Source organism: Theropithecus gelada, chromosome 4 (genome assembly GCF_003255815.1).
Source record: "Theropithecus gelada isolate Dixy chromosome 4, Tgel_1.0, whole genome shotgun sequence".
Taxonomy (NCBI): domain Eukaryota; kingdom Metazoa; phylum Chordata; class Mammalia; order Primates; family Cercopithecidae; genus Theropithecus; species Theropithecus gelada.
The window spans coordinates 72,351,882-72,372,491 of record NC_037671.1 but is presented as its reverse complement, the minus strand read 5'-3'; the positions used below and the strand labels follow the sequence as shown (position 1 = coordinate 72,372,491).

Sequence of the window (20,610 nt, the reverse complement as noted above, 5' to 3'; positions counted from 1 at the left end):
GAAATCACTATGCTCATGGTTGCAGTTTATTATATGGTAAGCATGCAAGTTTAAATCAGCCAAAGAAGTGCATAAGGCAGAGTTTAGGAGAGTACCAAACACAGCACTTTCCGTTGTCTTTTGGTGGAGTCATGGACATGTTATTCTCTTGGCATCAATGTGTACCAATACACACAGAATATTGCCAGCCAGGGAAGTTCACCTGAGCTATGTCCAGAGTTCTTACTGCCGCTCATGGTTGGCTGGCTATATGTCTAACTTCAGTCTCCAGCTCCTCTGGAGGGCAAGAAGTATAAGCTGATACCATGACCCAAAGACCCCACCATAAATCACATTTTTATACTTTCTGGCACATTCCAAGAGTTTAGCAATTACCTTTCAGAAGCCAAGGGCAAAGGTGAGACTTTTCTTTGGGTTAAGTTAAATTCTTTACTACATAGATGTGAACTTCAGGAGTTGGGGGGCCACAGGACAACCCTGAGGGCCCGACTGTCGCAGGTATGCAAAAACTGAATTAATCTCTCATAGTGGGAAGTCAGTAGATGTCAAATTTTTAAAACCAAGAAACTGCAGTATAAGCAAGTTATTAATGGCTAAAAGATGAAAAGGTTACATCTTGGGAGTGGAAAATGAAGAGTGGAAGGGTTCAGGACTACTTTTTTAAAAAATAAAATGATTTATTTTTTTGTAAATATGAATACGGTTGGCAAAAACCAAACCAAAACAGAATAAAACCAAAAAATGATAGTTATATGATGGATCATGCCCAAGTACAACAGCATTTATTAGTAGACTATAAAAAATAAATTTTGTGGCCGGGTGCCGTGGCCCATGCCTGTAATTCCAGCACACTGGGAGGCTAAGGCGGGCAGATCACCTAATATCAGGAGTTCAAGACCAGCGTGATCAACATGGAGAAACCCTATCTCTACTAAAAATACAAAATTGGCTGGATGTGGTGGCACATGCCTGTAATCCCAGCTACTCAGGAAGGCTGAGGCAGGAGAATTGCTTTAACCTGGGAGGCAGAGGTTGCAGTGAGCCGAAATCGTGCCATTGCACTCCAGCCTGGGCAACAACAGCGAAACTACATCTCAAAATTAATTAATTAAAAATGATAAAAAATTTATTATTATTATTTTTGAGATGGCGTCTTGCTCTGTCACCCAGGCTGGAATGCAGTGGCGTGATCTTGGCTCACTGCAACCTCCGCCTCCCGGGTTCAAGCGATTCTCTTGCCTTAGCCTCCCAAATAGCTGGGATTACAGGCACCTGCCACCACGCTGGCTAATTTTTTGTATTTTCAGTAGAGATGGGGTTTCACTATATTGGCCAGGCTGGTCTTGAACGCTTGATCTTGTGATCCAACTGCCTCGGCCTTCCAAAGTGCTAGGATTACAGGCGTGAGCCACTGGCCTGGCCTAAAAATTTTATTATTTCTATGTGCTCTTTTCCCCCCAGCTTTGACTCTCTAGATGCTTTTGAAAGTTTGAGTTCCTAAGAAATTCCACAGCTAGAGGCTCCTACAATGTCACTGAGTGAGGTTAAGGTTCTACTCTTATAGGGAGCATCTTATCCTTGGGGATTCTGGACAACTAGACCCCTAGGAACTTATAAAACAGCTGCTTTCATTAGGATTCTTTTGACATGGGGAAAATACAGCCATTGTCCATTAAAACACAATCCAATTTGGGTACAAGTACTCTTCAGGTTTTCTTTTCTTTTTTTTTTTTTTTGAGATGGAGTCTCGCTCTGTCGTCCAGGCTGGAGTGCAGTGGCCAGATCTCAGCTCACTACAAGCTCTGCCTCTGGGGTTCACGCCATTCTCCTGCCTCAGCCTCCTGAGAAGGTGGGACTACAGGCGCCCACCACCTCACCCAGCTAATTTTTTGTATTTTTTAGTAGAGACAGGGTTTCACCGTGTTAGCCAGGATAGTCTCGATCTCCTGACCTCGTGATCTGCCTGTCTCGGCCTCCCAAAGTGCTGGGATTACAGGCTTGAGCCATCGCGCCCGGCCTCTTCAGGTTTTCTAAGTTCTCCATAAGAATACCAAGACTAGGCTACCATCTTTTCTGGCAACAGACTACTTTTTAAATAAGCTTTGTGTAGTCCAAGATTTCTGGAAGGGAAATAGAAATAAAAAATAAAACCAAAAATAAATAACTCTTGTAGAACCATTTGCTTCCATACAGTACATGTATATTTGACTTTGATAAAAATGGAAACAATTTTTTTTTTTTTTGAGACAGAATTTGCCTCTTATTGTCCAGGCTGGAGTGCAATGACATGATCTCGGCTCACTGAAACCTCCGCCTCCTGGGTTCAAGGGCTTCTCCTGCCTCAGCCTCCCGAGTAGCTGGGATTATAGGCGCCCGCCACCACATCTGGCTAATTTTGTATTTTTAATAGAGACCGGGTTTCTCTATGTTGGTCAGGCTGGTCTCGAACTCCTAACCTCAGGTGATCCACCCACCTCGTCCTCCCAAAGTGCTGGAATTACAGGCGTGAGCCACCGTGCACAGCCTGAACACATATTATTTTAAAATTTCTTCATTTTGCCAGGTGCAGTGGCCTGAACACATATTACTTTTAATTTTTTTTTTTTTTTTATTTTGCCAGGCGTGGTGGCGGATGCCTGTAATCCCAGCTACTTGGGAGGCTGAGGCAGGAGAATCGCTTGAACCTGGGAGGCGGAGGTTGCGGGAGCCAAGATCATGCCATTGCACCCCAGCCTGGGCAACAAGAGTCAAACTCTGTCTAAAAAAAAAATAAAAAGAAAAAAGAAATATGTGTTCAATGTGAAAAAAATCTGATGTTCATGTTAAAAGTGTAAAAAAAAAAACAAAAAACAGTGAAAATACAGAGAGCATTATTAATCTAACATTTTGTTACTGGGTAGTACCACGCAATTCCAGGCTCCTGGTGTCTTGCTTTGTTCGTTTTTGAGACGGAGTCTCACTCTGTCACCCAGACTGGAGTGCAGTGGCCCAATCCTGGCTCACCGCAACCTCCACCTCCCAGGCTCCAGTGATTCTCCTGCCTCAGCCTCCTGATTGACTGGTACTACAGGCCCGTGCCACCACGACTGGCTAATTTTCATATTTTTGGTAGAGACGGGGTTTCACCATGTTGGGCAGGCTGGTCTCGAATTCCTGACCTCCAGTGTTCTGCCTGCTTCGGCCTCCCAAAGTGCTGGGATTACAGACGTGAGCCACCGTGCCTGACCTGGCACTTGGTGTCTTGAACGAAGACTTGGACGAGACACACACAGATAGTAAAGCAAAGCAGGAAAAGCTTATTAAGCACTCTTGGAAAGGGGAGAGCTGACTGACTTCTGTGAGATGAGATCAGCCTGGTTTGTTATATTTCATGGCCTGTTTTTTCCTCACTTGCTTACCCTAACTTTATTTCTTGTAAGCGAATTGCTCATCCTTGCTTAACCTTACTCTTTTTTTTTTTTTCTGAGACAGGGTCTCACTCTGTCACCTAGACTGGAGTGCAGTGGCGTGATCTCGGCTCACCACAAACTCTGCCTCCCAGGTTCAAGTGATTCTCCTGCTTCAGCCTCCTGAGTAGCTAGGATTACAGGCATGCCCCATCACCCCTGGGTAATTTTTGCATTTTTAGTAGAGATGGAGTTTCACTATGTTGGTCTGGCTAATCTTGAACTCCTGACCTCAAATGATCCACCCACCTCGGCCCCCCAAAGTGTTAGGATTACAGATGTGAGCCACCATGCCCGGCTACTCATCTTTACTTTCATTTTTTGTGACCAAATTCCTACTGCAAGTCCTTGTGACTTATTTTTTATCCTGTATGTTTTAACTCACTGCTTACTCCCTTATTTCGTATGTTCTGCTTCTGCTTACATGTTTCGCTTACATATTTCATTTTTGCTATCACTTAAGCTAGCCTACATCAAAGGGTTCCCTTTGTCCCTGACTTCCTCTGCTATTCTCCTGCCTCAATTTTTCTCTGATTTTAGGACTTTTGTCTTTGGTATTCTGGAGTTTTATTATGAGATGTCTGTGTATATCTTTATTAAGCAGTTAGGACCACAGGCATGCACCACCACACTCGGCTAATTTTTGTATTTTTAGAGACAGGGTTTCAGTGTGTTAGCCAGGACGGTCTTGATCTCTTGACGTGATCCTCCTGCCTTGGTCTCCCAAAGTGCTGGGATTACAGGCATGAGCCACCGCACCCAGCAGTGTTCTCATTTTTTAATATCTCTACATCCCTAACTCCCCACTCCCAGACTTACCAGAAACTTATTTGACTGGTCTTACTAAAGAACCTCCTATTGGTTTTCACTGAACTCTGTTTTCCAATTTATTCATTTCTGCTTTTACCTTTCTTTCCTCTATTAGGTTCTCTATTTAACCTTATCACTAATAACAGGAAGCAATTATTAAAGTAATGGAAAATTCACATGATGAAGGCTTAAACTAATTATACACAAATATATACTCATAAATTCTGAAAGTTAATATAAGTTACCCTCATTTATGATGGAATACATAACGTAAAACTGTAAGGGAAGGATAATGGTAATTTGATCAAAGAAAATTTCACGGGAAGTGCAATTTGATTTTCCAAGGGTTTTAGCATGAAGCCATAGGCTAAAATGAAAAGATAAACTGTTGTTTCATTTCAAAGTGGGTAAAGGATAATTTAAGAAAAGTATACCCCAATAAAATATTATTTAGCAAACACAAAATTAAAACACTGTAAGAAAGACAAATTATCAACTTGTCGTTTTATCACAGAAATGAACATTTATTGTTAACAGTATTTTTTCAGGTTCTGATTCTTTGTTTGAAAACATCTTTTTCACTGCCATGACAAAATCTGAACATTAAATTCTGAAAGACTGGCCTTATGACATATAGCAAAATTACAGGAGACAGTTTAAAAGATTAAAAGAAAAACATTCTAATGCTACACTCCTTAATAAAAATCCAGGAAACAACTTCCAAGTTTAAATACTTCTGTTTTTATTAAAGAAAGTATAAAACATTGAATTCTACATTTTCAAACACTATTATTTTAAGAATCAGTCAAATCAGTCCGGTCTCTTCATACTGCCAGCATGTCTAATACTTCCGTCTTATTATATTTCTAAAAAATCTTGAATTCTGAAAAATAGAAACAAAATGTAAATTGCTGACTCCAACATTGTTTTTAAAAAGCTTAACTGTGATGAAATAAACATACCCGAATTTACCATAACCATTTTTAAGTGTGCAGCTCTGTAGTGTATACTCATTGCTGTGCAGTTAATCTCCAAAACTGGAGACAGTGTCCGGCTCTGTTGTCCAGGCTGGACTGGAGTGCAGTGGCCCGATCTCACCTCACTGCAAACTCCACTTCCCAGATTCAAGCGATTCTCCTGCCTCAGCCTCTCGTATAGCTGGGATTACAGGTGGGTGCCACCATGCCTGGCTAATTTTTGTATTTTTAATAGAGATGGAGTTTTTCCATGTTGGCCAGGTTGGTCTCGAACTCTTGACCTCAAGTGATCCACCTGCCTCATCCTCCCAAAGTGCTGGGATTACAGGTGTGAGCCACTGCGTACAGCCTCCAAAACTTTCATGCCATGAAAAACTCTGTGTCCACCAAACAATTCCCCCTACCCACTTCCCAAGTCCTTGGAGTAACCACCATTCTACTTTCTGTCACTGTGAATTTTACTATTCTAAGTACCTCCTACAAGTGGGATAATATAGTATGTCCTTGTAATTGGCTTATTTCTCCAAGCATAATGTCCTCAAAGTTCATCTATATGACCGAGTTTTCTTCCTTTCTAGGGCTGAATGATATTCCATTGTGTTTATCTACTCATTCACTGATGGATGCTTGGGTTGTATACCTTTGACTATTATGAATAGTGCTGCTATAAACATGAGTACAAAAAGACCTGGCTTTCATTCTTTTTGATGTATACCCAGAAGGATTAAGTAATAGATACGAGTAACACCTAATTTATTATGTTAATGACTTAGAGATAATGCTCATTGCAATAAACATTATTAACAAATCCTAGTTGAAGTAAGCAGGCATTTTAAAGTCCCTGTGTTATTGAACTTTTACCTCTACCACACTAGTCCAGAAGACATTAATGAAACTTCTTGGGCCTTCCTTGAGGTCTTTCCATTTTTCTTTCCATTTCCCTTTTCTGTTGATGTGCCTTAAACCTCTCAGCCATTGACACAAGCTCCTCTGGAATACTCTGAAATTATTCAACGTGTTGTTATTAGGATTCTGAGTTCTTTTCTACAACACTAAAATGCATCCAAACCATTTCAGATAATCACACAGCTGGTTACATGACATCCTTTAAACAGAAATAGGTATCTCGATTAAAACCTACATCCATCTACAGGCTACAAAATTTGCTGCTTCAGCTGCTTCCAAGTGTTTTTAATGTGCCTTTATATGGTAGCATTTTCTACATATTCTTTTTTACCTCTGAGCCTGAATGTGTTCCCCCTGCTGGAACATTTACCCCATCTTCTACAACTCTCCCACCTCCATTCTACTGATTTCTTCCTCGGTGGGGCTTTCATTGCTCACCCCCATTAGGTTAAGTTTCCCAGTTATATGCTCCCATAGTTTCTTATCATTGCCATGCTAAAGCCCTCAAACGTGTTGAAAACTTATTTGAAGTTTCCTGATAAATAGCAAGCCATAGGACCTGGCATAACTGACTGAGAAACTGGTAAGAGGTAGATTTCTAATGAATTGCATAGTCTCACCTGATTTGCTCTTTCCAGAATATTAATCAATTCAGAGGCAACCCTCCAATCATTTCTAGTCAAAGTTGTAATGGAAACACCAGTCCTCCTTTAGTGTGGGGGAAAAAACTCATGTCATCTTATTTATAATATATATTCATTATTCAGTTAATACAGAATAAGACAAATGAAAACTTTTTCACAGAAGCTGGAATGTATGAAGATTTAGGGTCACACAGATTTGGAATCTAAATCTGCTGTGGTTTAAACAGCAAAGGGGGTATATGATGGAAGCTCCCTTTTATTTATTTATTTATTTATTTATTTATTTATTTTATTTATTTTTTGAGCCGGAGTCTTGCACTGTCACCCAGGCTGGAGTGCAGTGGCACCATCTCGGCTTACTGCAACCTCTGCCTCACGGGTTCAAGTGATTCTCCTGCCTCAGCCTCCAGAGTAGCTGGGACTACAGGTGCCTACCACCACGCCTGGGTAAATTTTTTGTATTTTTAGTAGAGACGGGGTTTCACCATGTTAGCCAGAATGGTCTCAATCTCCTGACCTCGTGATCCACCTGCCTAGGCCTCCCAAAGTGCTAGGATTACAGGCGTGAGCCACCGTGCCCAGCCCAATGGTAGCTCTCTTTAGAGGAAAAAGGTCTTCTCATATCCATACCAATTTGTCAGTAACCTTCAGAGTAACCACTGGGTACACAGCTCAGTAGTGACACTAGATATAAAACACATAGAACCAAATATAAAAAGCTAATCATGGATTGAATCTGGTTGAGTCTCCGAACAAGCCAAATGAACAGGGATAAACAAAGTACCGAGTAGAATCTGGGAAGTAGCTGAAAAATCACAGGTAATAGAATAAAATGGTTCTCTGGGCAAGAAGTTTGTGAGAGGAGTAATGAGAATCTAGAATTGGCCTTTCATGGGTGGACTAAGCTTACTTACCCTGCTCTTCCTGTGCGCCCTATTCGGTGTACATATTCTTCAATGTTCCGTGGAAAGTCAAAATTATAGACATGTGTAACGTCATGGACATCAAGTCCTCTAGAGGCTAGATCAGTTGCAATTAGTATTCTCACTTTGCCTAAAAAGTCAAACCAAATGAACACTGAACCATTCTGGTATAAATCAACCCAAGATCTAAAAAGTATATTTGCCCTAACTAATTTAATCAATTTCGTTTCTTACTGTTTACATTAAAATGCCTACTTTGTGAAAATGGAAAAGTAACTGCCGGCAAGTTACAAGATACCATGGTTCAGCAAATGGGTCCTAAACCCTTCAAACCGTGACAGAAAGATACATTTTTCAGATAACTTCAGATATATTTTCTGTTGCATACTAATACCTTGATATCCAGGTTTAAAGTCTTTTTTGTTTACTTAATGCTTAGAGGCAGATTAATGTTTAGAGCTCTAATGAGTGTAGTTTTAGGATACAGAAGGTGAGGACAGATCTTAGACATAAAACGGTTTCATGAAAAGATGCTGTCACTCAGCCAAGCACAGGTATTGCACTAATTTTAAAATGTATGAAATATTAATTACATAAACATACCTGTTTTAAAGTTCTCTAATGCTTTCTCCCGATCTCTCTGTTCTCTATCTCCATGCAGAGACTCTATTGATATATTTCCAAGTATTAGGTCACTTGATAAGTGATCCGCACTGAAGTAAAAGATAAACTCAGCATTCTTAGGTGCTTATTCTAATACCACCAGTTTTACTTCTATTAGCAAAAATCTAAAGTAACATAACAGACGTATCACCCCCATTTGAAATTAGTATACAAATAGAAATGATCCTAATCAATTTAATTAATTATAATGGACACACAAGAAAAAATACCGACACAGCTTTTCGAGAAACGAAGACAATGACTTTGTCTGTGGATGACATATTCTGTAGAAAAGTATGCATGTGACTCCATTTCTCTTCCTCGGTGGTTACAATTATATTTTGCTTCACTGAACTTACAGCCTAAAGGATTCAAAGAACATAGTTCATCAAGTTCATCATGATTGAGGGGGAGAACGCATACATCAGCTCAAAATGCATCTTCTCTCTCATTGGTTAATGTGTTTAACAAACCACTAAGCAAAATGGCAGACGTCCTAAAAAGATTACTTGTTTCTACTCAAGATTTGTATCTTAGATTTCACCTAACCTCAAAATACTATTGGTACCATTCCTTCGACTAACTATTTGTCTCTAATCATTTTATTTCATTTGTTTATTTCTGAGACACAGTCTCACTCTGTTGCCCGGGCTGAAGTGCAGTGGCGTGATGTCTGTAATCATTTTATAAAACAAATGTTACTGGATCACCATGTGTAAATCCCTAATGAAATAAGGGGTGTAAGCAATGACCCATTATTACTAATGATTAAATGAAAGGCCAATTTCATTTATTAATGATTAAGCAAAAAGCCAGAGAGAGAACTTTATATATTATAATGGAGGGTTCCCACTGACCACACATAAGCCCAATATTCAGTCTTAACTTCATCAAGGGAACAGACTTATATTTATGTATATACGTAGAGTTATGTTTAGACCCTGATTCTAACAGGGTTAAAATGAGGTATCAGAAAAATATAAACCCTGACTTTGCTGGGCACGGTGGTTCACGCCTATAATCCCAGCACTTTGGGAGGCCAACGGGGGCGATCACCTGAGGTCAGGAGTTTGAGACCAGCCTGGCCAACATGGCAAAACCCCGTCTCTACTAAAATACAAAACTTAGCCGGGAGTGGTAGCCATACTTGTAATCCCAGCTACTCAGGAGGTTGAGGCATAAGAATCACTTGAACCCACTGCACTCCAGCCTGGGCAACACAGTGAGACTCTATCTCAAAAAAAAAAAAAAAAAAAAAAAAAAAAAATATATATATATATATATGTATATATAGGCCTCAACTACAGGTTGATGGTATTAGCTAATTATTGAAATTTCAAATGAGATAATGGCATTGTAGGTCTATTAAAATTATATGCATCTGTGATTTGCCCTAAAATTGGGAAGTGGGCAGACTAGGCACACCAAAATTAGCTAAATCTTCAGAATTTTCATAAGAAATGTTAAACAATAGTAATAAAAAAAGCTTACAACTAGATCCAATGTACCAACATAGACAATCATTGGTTCTTTCAAATAAGATTGTGCGAGGCGATGAACTGAATGAGGCCATGTAGCACTGGGAATACAAGTTACAAACATTACAATTTTGTTGTAAAAACATTACTATGTTTCCTTAAGCATGCTATGAACCAAGTTACTCATGAAAGACAAATTTAGTACTTCTTATTTTTTCAATAAGTAAGGCAAATTTAACAGTTAATTCACTGATTACTCAACTACTGTAAAGCTAGTAGATGAAACAAATATGTTTAATAAATAGGTTTTTGGCCGGGCCCAGTGGCTCACGCCTGTAATCCCAGCACTTTGGGAGGCCAAGGCAGGTGGATCACCTGAGGTCAGGAGTTCAAGACTAGCTTGGCCAACATGATGAAACCCAGTCTCTACTGAAAATACAAAAATTAGCTGGGTGTGATAGCGGGCGCCTATAATCCCAGCTGCTCCGGAGGCTGAGGCGGGAAAATGGCTTGAGCCCAGGAGGCAGAGGTTGCAGTGAGCCAAGATCATGCCATTGTTCTCCAGCCACCGCCACAAAAGCGAAACTCCGTCTCATAAATAAATAATAGGTTTTTATGAACCAAAGGATATCTGTACACCTTCAACTAAATAATAATCTATGAAAAGGTAAGGCCGTGTGTGGTGGCTCACGCCTGTAATCCCAGCACTTTGCGAGGCTGAGGCGGATCACTTGAGGTCAGGAGTTCGAGACCAGCCTGGTCAACATGGGAAACTCTGTGCCTACTATAAATACAAAAATAAGTCAGGCATGGTGGTATGTGCCTATAATCCCAGCTACTCGGGAGGCTGAGGCAGGAGAATCGCTTGAATCTGGGAAGCAGAGGTTGCAGTGAGTAGAGATCACGCCACTACACTCCAGCCTGGGTGACAGAGCGAAACTCTGTCTCAAAAAAGAAAAAAAAAAAAAAAAGAAAGAAAGAAAAAGGCACTAAAAGGGATTAGTATTAGGTTAATTTTATCTCTTGGCCTTTATAAACGACAAAAAAAAAAAAATCCAATTTTTCATAGTGTCAGCAGGCAATACCAAATACTTAACCCAAATAAAAACAATTTTTTTTTTTTTTGAGATAGAGTCTCACTCTGTCGCCCAGGCTGGAGTGCAGTGGCATGATCTCAGCTCTTTGCAAGCTCCGCCTCCCAGGTTCACACTTGGGTGTGGCGGCATGCACCTGTAGTTCCAGTTACTCAGAAGGCTGAGGTGGGAGAATTGCTTGAGCTGGGAAGGTTGAGACTGCAGTGAGCCAAGATGGTGCCACTGTACTCCATCCTGGGTGACAGAGTGAGACCCTGTCTCAAAAAACAAAACAAACTTTCAAAATATACTGATCAAAGAATATCTACATTTAAATGTTTCTTCAACTATATATAAAATAATGAAAGTGACCACTTTTTATACCTTCACAGTAATTCAGTAAAATCTAAGTTCTCTTTTCTTGGGTTAGGCATCGTGGCTCAGGCTTGCAATCCCAGCACTTTGGGAGGCCGAGATAGGTGGATCACCTGAGGTCAGGAGTTTGAGACCAGCCTGGCCCAACATGGCGAAACCCCATCGGTAAAAATACAATAATTAGCTGGGCATGGTGATGTGTGCCTGTAGTCCCAGCTACTCAGGAGGCTGAGACAGGAGAATCGCTTGAACCCAGGAGGCAGAGGTTGCAGTGAGCCAAGATCATGCTGCTGCACTCCAGCCTGGTGTCAGCGAGACTTTGTCTCAAAATAAATAAATAAATTCACTTTTCTTAAAATAGGAAGGTTATTTGTAATAAAACTATGTGAGAGGATTTCGTATTTTTTAAATTTTATGTTATTTATACTAATAAAGACAAAGGATATAAGCCCAGGATGTCATTCTTTTTTTTTTTTTTTGAGACAGATTTTCACTCTTGTTGCCCAGACTAGAGTGCAGGGGCATGATCTCGGCTCACTGCAACCTCTACCTCCCAGGTTCAAACGATCCTCCTGCCTCAGTCTTGCAAGTAGCTGGGACTACAGGCGTGCGTCACTATGCCTGGCTAATTTTTGTGTTTTTAGTAGAGACGAGGTTTCACCATGTTGGCCAGGCTGGCCTCAAACTCCTGACCTCAGGTGATCCACCCACCTCGGCCTCCCAAAGTGCTGGGATTATAGGCATGAGCCTGTGTGCCTGGCCAATTTTGTTATTTATACTAATAAAGAAAAGGATATAGGTCTAGGAGATATCATTCTTTATAGATCACTCTATATTCAAATAATCATTGCTTCCTGTTTTATTGTGAGCAGTAAGTATTCAGTAATCAAATGTTTATCTGCTTAGACAAGTGAACCCTTTATTCAAAAGTGAGACCTTACTATGATAAGTAAATGTTTGTGTTGAAATCCCTATCTGTAGGCCGGGCGCGGTGGCTCAAGCCTGTAATCCCAGCACTTTGGGAGGCCGAGACGGGCGGATCACGAGGTCAGGAGATCGAGACCATCCTGGCTAACATGGTGAAACCCCGTCTCTACTAAAAAATACAAAAAACTAGCCGGGCGCGGTGGCGGGCGCCTGTAGTCCCAGCTACTCGGAAGGCTGAGGCAGGAGAATGGCGTGAACCCGGGAGGCGGAGCTTGCAGTGAGCAGAGATCCGGCCACTGCACTCCAGCCTGGGCGGCAGAGCGAGACTCCGTCTCAAAAAAAAAAAAAAAAAAAAAAAAAAAAAAGAAATCCCTATCTGTAATTTAGGAAACCCAATAGTCATGAATAAGTACTTATTGTTACACTGTTCTACTTCCAATGTTATGAGATCTTTCATCTAAAGATTTCAATACTTCCAAGTAATGCTCAAATATTGTGGGAAAAACCAAACAGAATGGGATTCTATTCCACTGATTTCTATTTTGCACACAGTAATTAGGCATATACCTACCTGGTCATAACCGTCTGCCTATCTGGACGCACATCTAACAAAATCTTCATTATCTGGGGTTCAAATCCCATGTCCAACATCTTGTCTGCTTCATCTAAAACCTGCATTGACAAAAAAGAATGTGGCTAGATGAGATATGGGAGGCAGGTAATGACATATATTCTTTCTTTATTAATGGAACACTAAGAAAGGCTTTTCTCATTTCCCCTATTACTTAAGCCACGATTTTAATTTCTCCAGAGGTCAGAATACTAAGCAATTTGTCATTGTATGTTGTCTACATTGATTTTTGTTGGCTTTCCAATAGCTTCCAAATCTCCTTAAACAAAATTTAAGTGTCTAAAATATCCAAGTAGATTTTAATTATTGTGTACCTATCTCTATTTTCCAAAATTTAAAGTAAACATGCATGATAATTTCAAATAGAAGTCTTAATTCTTTCAACATGCTAAAGAGAATGGGAAATATTCCTAGAGCCATTATAAAATCAACAGCCATAGCTGGGCGCGGTGGCTCATGCCTGTCATCCCAGCACTTCGGGAGGCCGAGGCAGGCGGATCACCTGAGGTTAGGAGTTTAAGACCAGCTTGGCCAACATGGTTAAACCTCGTCTCTACTAAAAAGAAAAAATTAGCCAGGTGTGGTGGCGGGCGCCTGTAGTCCCAGCTACTTGGAAGGCTGAGGCAGGAGAATCGCTTGAACCTGGGAGGCGAAGGTTGCAGTGAGCCAAGATGACGCCACAGCACTCCAGCCTGGGCAACTAGAGCAAAACTGTGTCCTAAAATAAAAAAATAAAAAATAAAATAAAATCGACAGCCATTCTAAAAGAAACTTATACCCAAGCACTTGGGAGTTGATTAAAACTATTAAAAGCTCAAGTGGAGGGAGGAGAAAATAATAGTTCAGTCATTTTTTATATTTTGAGATGGAGTTTCACTCTTGTTGCCCAGGCTGGAGTGCAATGGCATGATCTCGGCTCACTGCAACCTCCGCCTCCCAGGTTCAAGTGATTCTCCTGTCTCAGCCTCCAGAGAAGCTGTGATTACAGGTGCATGCCACCACACCCGGCTAATTTTTGTATCTTTAGTAGAGACGGGGTTTCATCATATTGGTCAGGCTGGTCTCGAACTCCTGACCTTGGGTGATCCACCTGCCGCAGCTTCCCAAAGTGCTGGGATTACAGGTGTGACCCACGACGCCCAGCCAGTTCAGTTATTTTTGAACCCAGCATCCCAAACCCCTATTCCATGATTACCAAGTAGGTTATATTCTTCAGATTGACAAAGTTATTCATTTGCAGATCATTCAATCTTCCGGGAGTTGCAATTATGATATCTACACCTTTTCTAAGCTCTTCTATTTGTTCATCTCTATTTCCACCACCATATACACAAACACTTAAAAAGAAAAAATCTAAAAGTTAATGTTTAGGCACAGAATATCTCATCACAACTTAAAATTCAATAAAAGGGATAAAAATCAATTATCAGGTACCTTTAGGAGCATCTGCCCCTTTCTGAGAATTACGTACACCCATCAATCCCTAATGTTGTATCCTAAAGAGCAATATTTGTACCATCACCTGACCCAGGCTCTGACTGATTAGAGTAGTGCTAAATGCCTGACCCATGTTGAGCCATTTGGATTCTCTGAATGTGTGAAAAATAATGGGGAAGATGTATAAAGCCACAAGTGATTAAAATATGATACTGGTGAAGGAATGGGAAAAAAAAATCACCTACCTCCGAAGCCCTTTATATGAATATTTACAACATTCTCCTTCTACTTGAAGTGCTAATTCCCGAGTGGGAGTTAGAACTAACATGCCGGGTCTATTCCTTTGACCTTTAAGGCTTTGGAGAGAAAACAGATTAATATTAAATTATTTGTCTCACATGCACGGTACATTCATTCAGTGCCATCAAGATTTGTAGCAACAAGCCAGGCGTGGTGGCTCATGCCTATAATCCCAGCACTTTGGGAGGCCAAGGCGGTCGGATTACCTGAGGTCACGAGTTTGAGACCAGCCTACCCAACATGGTGAAACCTCGTCTCAACTAAAAATACAAAAAATTAGCCAGATATGGTGGCAGAAGCTTGTAATCCCAGCTACTCAGGAGGCTGAGGCAGGAGAATCACTTGAACCCAGGAGGTGGAGGTTGCAGTGAGCCAAGATCGCACCACTGCACTCCAGCCTGGGCAATAAGAGTGAAACTCTGACTCAAAAAAAAAAAAATTTGTAGCAACGAGTATCAGTTAGACATAGTCAGACTATGCCTTTTTGTGAGAAGGTATATGATTAAAAGTAGTCTCTATATATTACAGACTTTGCTAATTATGATCTACGTACCTAAAAAATGACTAATATTATATATAATATGCCAAATTCCCCATAAGAAAATGTATTATTATTTTCTCAGATTTAAGATTGCTTTACTGAGAGATCAGTGTTAGTTTCTATATACTTTTTCTTATTATAAAAGCAATACATATTTACCATAAAGTAGGGAAATTTAAAAAAGCCATACACCCTAAAACCCAACTTCCCAATACCAGCCTTTTGTTTAAGACGGTCTTTTCATTAACATTTAAAATGTGAAATATTTTATCATGGAATAGATAAGTGTATTGGACATAGTTTAAACAGTTTCCACTGTTTCACTACTGAGGCTTTTGGTAAATATTACTTATTGCCTCCTAAAAATGTTTTGCCAATTTATACTTTCACCAGCACAATCTAAGTGTCTAATTCCTTGCATTTTCTCTGCAGGTAGGCATTACCTTTGGATCAAGCAATAGGTAAAGAAATTGTAATTATATTTTTGATATCTAAATCTATCAAACCTCTATAAGAAGAAACCAGCCATAGGAATTCTTACGTGGGTTGAAGGTCCAGATGAATAAATCCAGGCATTAAATAACACAACGTCTTTCCTGTTCCAGTCTGGGCTACTCCTATAAGATCTATTCCTTGCAACACAATGGGCCATGCCTGTGACTGAAACGGAATGATAAACATTAACACAAAAAGTACATCTTTTGCTGGGCACAGGAGCACATGCCTGTAATCCCAGCACTTTGGGAGGCTGAGGCGGGCGGATCTCCTGAGGTCGAGAGTTCGAGACCAGCCTGATCAACATAGAGACACCCCGTCTTTACTAAAAACACAAAAATTAGCTGGGTGTGGTGGCACGTGTCTGTAATCGCAGTTTCTAGGGAAGCTGAGGCAGGAGAATTGCTTGAACGCAGGAGATAGAGGTTGTGGTGAGCCAAGACTGTACTACTGCATTCCAGCCTGGGCAAAAAGAGCAAAACTCGGCCGGGCGCGGTGGCTCAAGCCTGTAATCCCAGCACTTTGGGAGGCCGAGACGGGCGGATCACGAGGTCAGGAGATCGAGACCATCCTGGCTAACACGGTGAAACCCCGTCTCTACTAAAAAATACAAAAAACTAGCCGGGCGAGGTGGCGGCGCCTGTAGTCCCAGCTACTCGGGAGGCTGAGGCAGGAGAATGGCGTGAACCCGGGAGGCGGAGCTTGCAGTGAGCTGAGATCCGGCCACTGCACTCCAGCCTGGGTGACAGAGCGAGACTCCGTCTCAAAAAAAAAAAAAAAAAAAAAAGAGGAAAAATCCTTTCCCAAAAAAAAAAAGTACATATTTTTTGCCAACTGTTCCTTCTTTCCCAGCTCCAAACTTCTTTCAATAAAGATTTTTTTAACTCTAGGGAGAAGGTGCTGGGGGAATGTAAAGAGACAGTTGCTCCCTCGTGTCTTCTAACAATCAGATATCACTAGTTTCAAAGAGAAACGCTGAGTGAAATATTGTAATTAATGCAAGCATACCTGAATAGGTGTTGGCTTTTGAAAACCTGCCTTTTTAATGTTTTTCATAACCTCAGGATAACATTGAAAGGCATCATCAAATGTGCAGGTAGGATTGGGGATGGTTCGTTTCTCCCCATCTTTCAAGTCATCCCACGTTATATTAAAATTTTCTTTCCTTTAAAGAATAAAAAACGTCAGTGGTTTTCCTTACTTTACTCCCCAATCAAGACATTCTCCAAAATCAGTTCTGGTCTTATCTAGAAATTCAACTGCAATTGATTAAAATGAAACTGTCAGGGAAGTTATAATGAAATGCATAAAGAAATAGAAGCAAGAGTCCATCTGTCTCTTATCTGAGAATAGTTGCAATGGGAAGGTTAAAAACATTATACATTAGTAGGTCAATGAAGATTTCATGGATCAAAGATGAGGAGCCTGAAAATCATGCTTCATAAATTAAAACCAGATTTGGCAAACGCTGAGGGCCTACGATGTTCCACACATATTTCATTAATGCATCCTTAACAATCTTATGTGTTAGAAAGTATTCTCAATTTGACAGGTGATCATACAGTAAGTTACCCTGCTCCTCACCTTAACCATTCTGCTATTCCATGAATCTCTTAGTTTTATCAGACTTTAATAGTAAGAAAAACCACTACAATTAAAACCTTCTAATTTCAGGTAATAAGGACTGAAGAGTTTAAGAAATTATCAAGATTAGACCTTTTTTTTTTCAACTCAACTATTAGAGCAATAATTCTCTAAAATTGCTGTCCAATATAGTAGGGACTAGCCACACACGGCTATTTCAGTTTAATATAAACATTCATTTGCTCAATTACACCAGCCATACTTTAAGTGCCAGTCAACTCCATTAGACACAAATATAGACTATTTTCCAACACTGCAGGAAGTTTTACTAGAAAACAATGTTCTAAAATATCACGTAAGTTGACACATTTTCATTTGAATATTGAAGGCATAGTCTTCAAATATCTTTTCACATTTGCCCAAAGTGTTAATACCAATAACGTAACTATACAAATACTTACACAATTAGGTAATAAAACTACCCACCTCCAACTATCTGCTTGTACTTTTGACATGGCACTTGTGGCAGTGGACTCTTTATAAAAGTTTTTCTTAATTGGTGGTAAATCTGGGACAAAGATGAAAATCCACACTTTGATAAATTTTACAGCATCATTAATACTTACTCAAAGCTACAGAAATCATACTACAATATATTTTTTTTACCATGCATACCATTTGATAGTTCTACACTTTGCCAACGAGGCTTGCTCCCATCGAAAAGATCTCCCTTTCTGGAGGTTAGGCACAGTAGCTTACACCTGTAATCCCCGCACTTGGGAGGCTGGCATGGGAGGATCACTTGAGCCTGGGCAAAATAGTGACACCCTGCCTCTATGAAAATTTTTAAAGATTAGCCTGGCAGCCAAGCACAATGGCTAACACCTGTAATCTCGGCACTTCGGGAGGTTGAGGCAGGTGGATCACCTGAGGTCAGGAGTTTGAGACCAGCCTGACCAACATGGTGAAACCCGTCTCCACTAAAAAAAAAAAAAAAAAACACACACACACAAAAATTCTCCCGGCACAGTGGCGCACGCCTATATCCCAGCTACTCAGGGAGGCAGAGGGTGCAGTGAGCCGAGACTGCGCCATTGCACTCCAGCCAGGGCAACAAGAGTGAAACTCCATCTCAAAAAAAAAAAAAAAAGGAACTGGGCGCGGTGGCTCATGCCTGTAATCCTAGCACTTTGGGAGGCTGAAGCAGGTGGATCACCTGAAGTCAGGAGTTCGAGACCAGCCTGACCAACATAGTGAAACCCCATCTCTACTAAAAATACAAAAAATCAGCCGAGCATGGCAGCGGACGCCTGTAATCCTGGCTATTCAGGAGCCTGAGGCAGGAGAATCACTTGAACCCAGGAGGCAGAGGGTGCAGTGTGCCGAGACTGCACACTGCACTCCAGCCTAGGCAACAACAGTGAAACTCCATCTAAAAAAAAAAAAAATTAGCCTGGCATGGTGGTATGTGCCTGTAGTCCCAACTACTAGAGAGGCTGAGGTGGGAGGATCACTTGAGCCTGAGAGATGGAGGTTGCAATGAACTGTGATTTTGCCACTGCACTCTAGCCTAGGCAACAGAGTGAAACCCTCAAAAAAAATTTAATAAAAATTAAAATGAAGCATGCTTTGTAAGGCATCAACCACCACAATGGATAAATATACTCTCACAATAATAGTTTGGTTATCTTTTCTTTGAAGGTCCATCCAATTACTTTTTTAGGAATTACATTTATATCCTTGGTCTATTCTCTTAAGCTACATTTCTTTTCTTTTTTTTTCTTTTTGAGATGGAGTCTCACTCTGTCACTCAGGCTGGAGGGCAACGACTCAGTCTTGGCTCACTGCTACCTCCACCTCTGGGGGTCAAGCGATTCTCCTGCCTCAGCCTCCCAAGTAGCTGGGATTACAGGCATGCGCCACCATGCCCAGCTAATTTTTATATTTTTAGTGGAGATGGGGTTTCACCATGTTGCCCAAGTTGGTCTTGAACTCCTGACCTCAGGTGATCCACCAGCCTCAGCCTCCCAAAGTGCTGGGATTACAGGCATGAGCTGCCGCACCCGGCCTAGCTACATTTCTTAAAAGCCTATTATACCTCTTCCAAACTTAAATCCTTTCCTTGGTCCCTGATCCTAAATCTTCTCAACACATACTGTTTAGGCAGAACAGGAAACTTAACATGCAGAGGTCCTGACCAACACAGTAGCAATAACCGTCAATATTTTTGTAACATATTCATGCTTTTACATTTTAAATAAAAGATGTCCTACTGCTGCCTCCTCCCGAGAGCCAAGGCCAGCGCTTGAATAATGAAGCATTATCCCCCACGTATAATGTTCCACATGAGAAATCTCATTTAAATTCAAACAAAAGGGCTGGGCGGGGTGGCTCACGCCTGTAATCCCAGCACTTTGGGAGGCCAAGGCAGGTGGATCACTTGAGGCCAGGGGTTTGAGACCAGCTTGGCCAACATGACGAAAACCCGTATCTACTAAAAATATAAAAATCAGCTGGGCATGCTGGCACACACCTGTAATGCCAGGTACTCGGGAGGCTGAGGCATGGGAATCACTTGAGCCTGGGAGATGGAGGTTGTGGTGATCTGAGATCGCGCCACTGTACTTCAGCCTGGGTGACAGAGCAAAACTCTCTCAAAAAATAAAACAAAATAAAATTCAAACAAGGCTGGGCACAATGCCTGACATCTGTTATCCCAACACTTTGGGAGGGTGAGGAGAGGATCACTTGAAGCCAGGAGTTTGAGACTAACCTGGGCAGGATAGTGAGACCTCATCTTTAAATTGAAAAATAAAAATCTAAAACAAAATTAAACAAACAAACAAACAAAACTCTGCCAAGAACTGTAATGCTTATCATTTAATGGCTTTCCCTTTTTTTTTTTTTTGCTCTTGTCAACCAGGATACTCCAAGATCTATTTCTACTCAATCATAGCAACAACGTTAACTTACGGTTTGCATGTTTACTCCCTTCCTATTTTCCCACTGGGACTGATTTTTTCCCATTTTATTATTAGCCTTTTGCAGTGAGTTACCGCTGACAGACTATAAATAGGTTTAATATTTCCCTTATAGCATAAATGACAGCTGACAACATAGAAACTGTCATAACCGGGCCGGGCGCGGTGGCTCAAGCCTGTAATCCCAGCACTTTGGGAGGCCGAGACGGGCGGATCACGAGGTCAGGAGATCGAGACCATCCTGGCTAACACGGTGAAACCCCGTCTCTACTAAAAAATACAAAAACCTAGCCGGGTGAGGTGGCGGGCGTCTGTAGTCCCAGCTACTCGGGAGGCTGAGGCAGGAGAATGGCGTGAACCCGGGAGGCGGGGCTTGCAGTGAGCTGAGATCCGGCCACTGCACTCCAGTCTGGGCGACA

General features: G+C 41.1%; 1 protein-coding gene and 1 long non-coding RNA gene across 2 annotated transcripts in view; one reads left to right on the top strand and one right to left on the bottom strand.

The window, feature by feature from the left end:
* Positions 1-1,300: 1,300 nt before the first annotated feature.
* Positions 1,301-2,161, top strand: LOC112622067. Its single transcript, XR_003118928.1, has 2 exons — positions 1,301-1,710; positions 2,026-2,161. It is a non-coding gene; the product is annotated as an uncharacterized LOC112622067 (long non-coding RNA).
* A 2,598-nt stretch (positions 2,162-4,759) lies between these two features.
* Positions 4,760-20,610, bottom strand: part of DDX43 (DEAD-box helicase 43) — a 23,154-nt gene continuing 7,303 nt past the window's right edge. The window contains exons 5-17 of the mRNA XM_025383050.1: positions 17,697-17,778; positions 16,635-16,791; positions 15,673-15,791; positions 14,536-14,646; positions 14,049-14,190; positions 12,794-12,894; positions 9,861-9,948; positions 8,604-8,731; positions 8,310-8,419; positions 7,698-7,836; positions 6,760-6,847; positions 6,095-6,233; positions 4,760-5,139 (exon numbers count right to left, since the gene is read on the bottom strand). Coding sequence (XP_025238835.1) covers positions 6,120-6,233; positions 6,760-6,847; positions 7,698-7,836; positions 8,310-8,419; positions 8,604-8,731; positions 9,861-9,948; positions 12,794-12,894; positions 14,049-14,190; positions 14,536-14,646; positions 15,673-15,791; positions 16,635-16,791; positions 17,697-17,778 — 1,379 coding nt within the window. The 3' untranslated portion in view covers positions 4,760-5,139; positions 6,095-6,119. The remainder of the gene's footprint in view (positions 5,140-6,094; positions 6,234-6,759; positions 6,848-7,697; positions 7,837-8,309; positions 8,420-8,603; positions 8,732-9,860; positions 9,949-12,793; positions 12,895-14,048; positions 14,191-14,535; positions 14,647-15,672; positions 15,792-16,634; positions 16,792-17,696; positions 17,779-20,610) is intronic.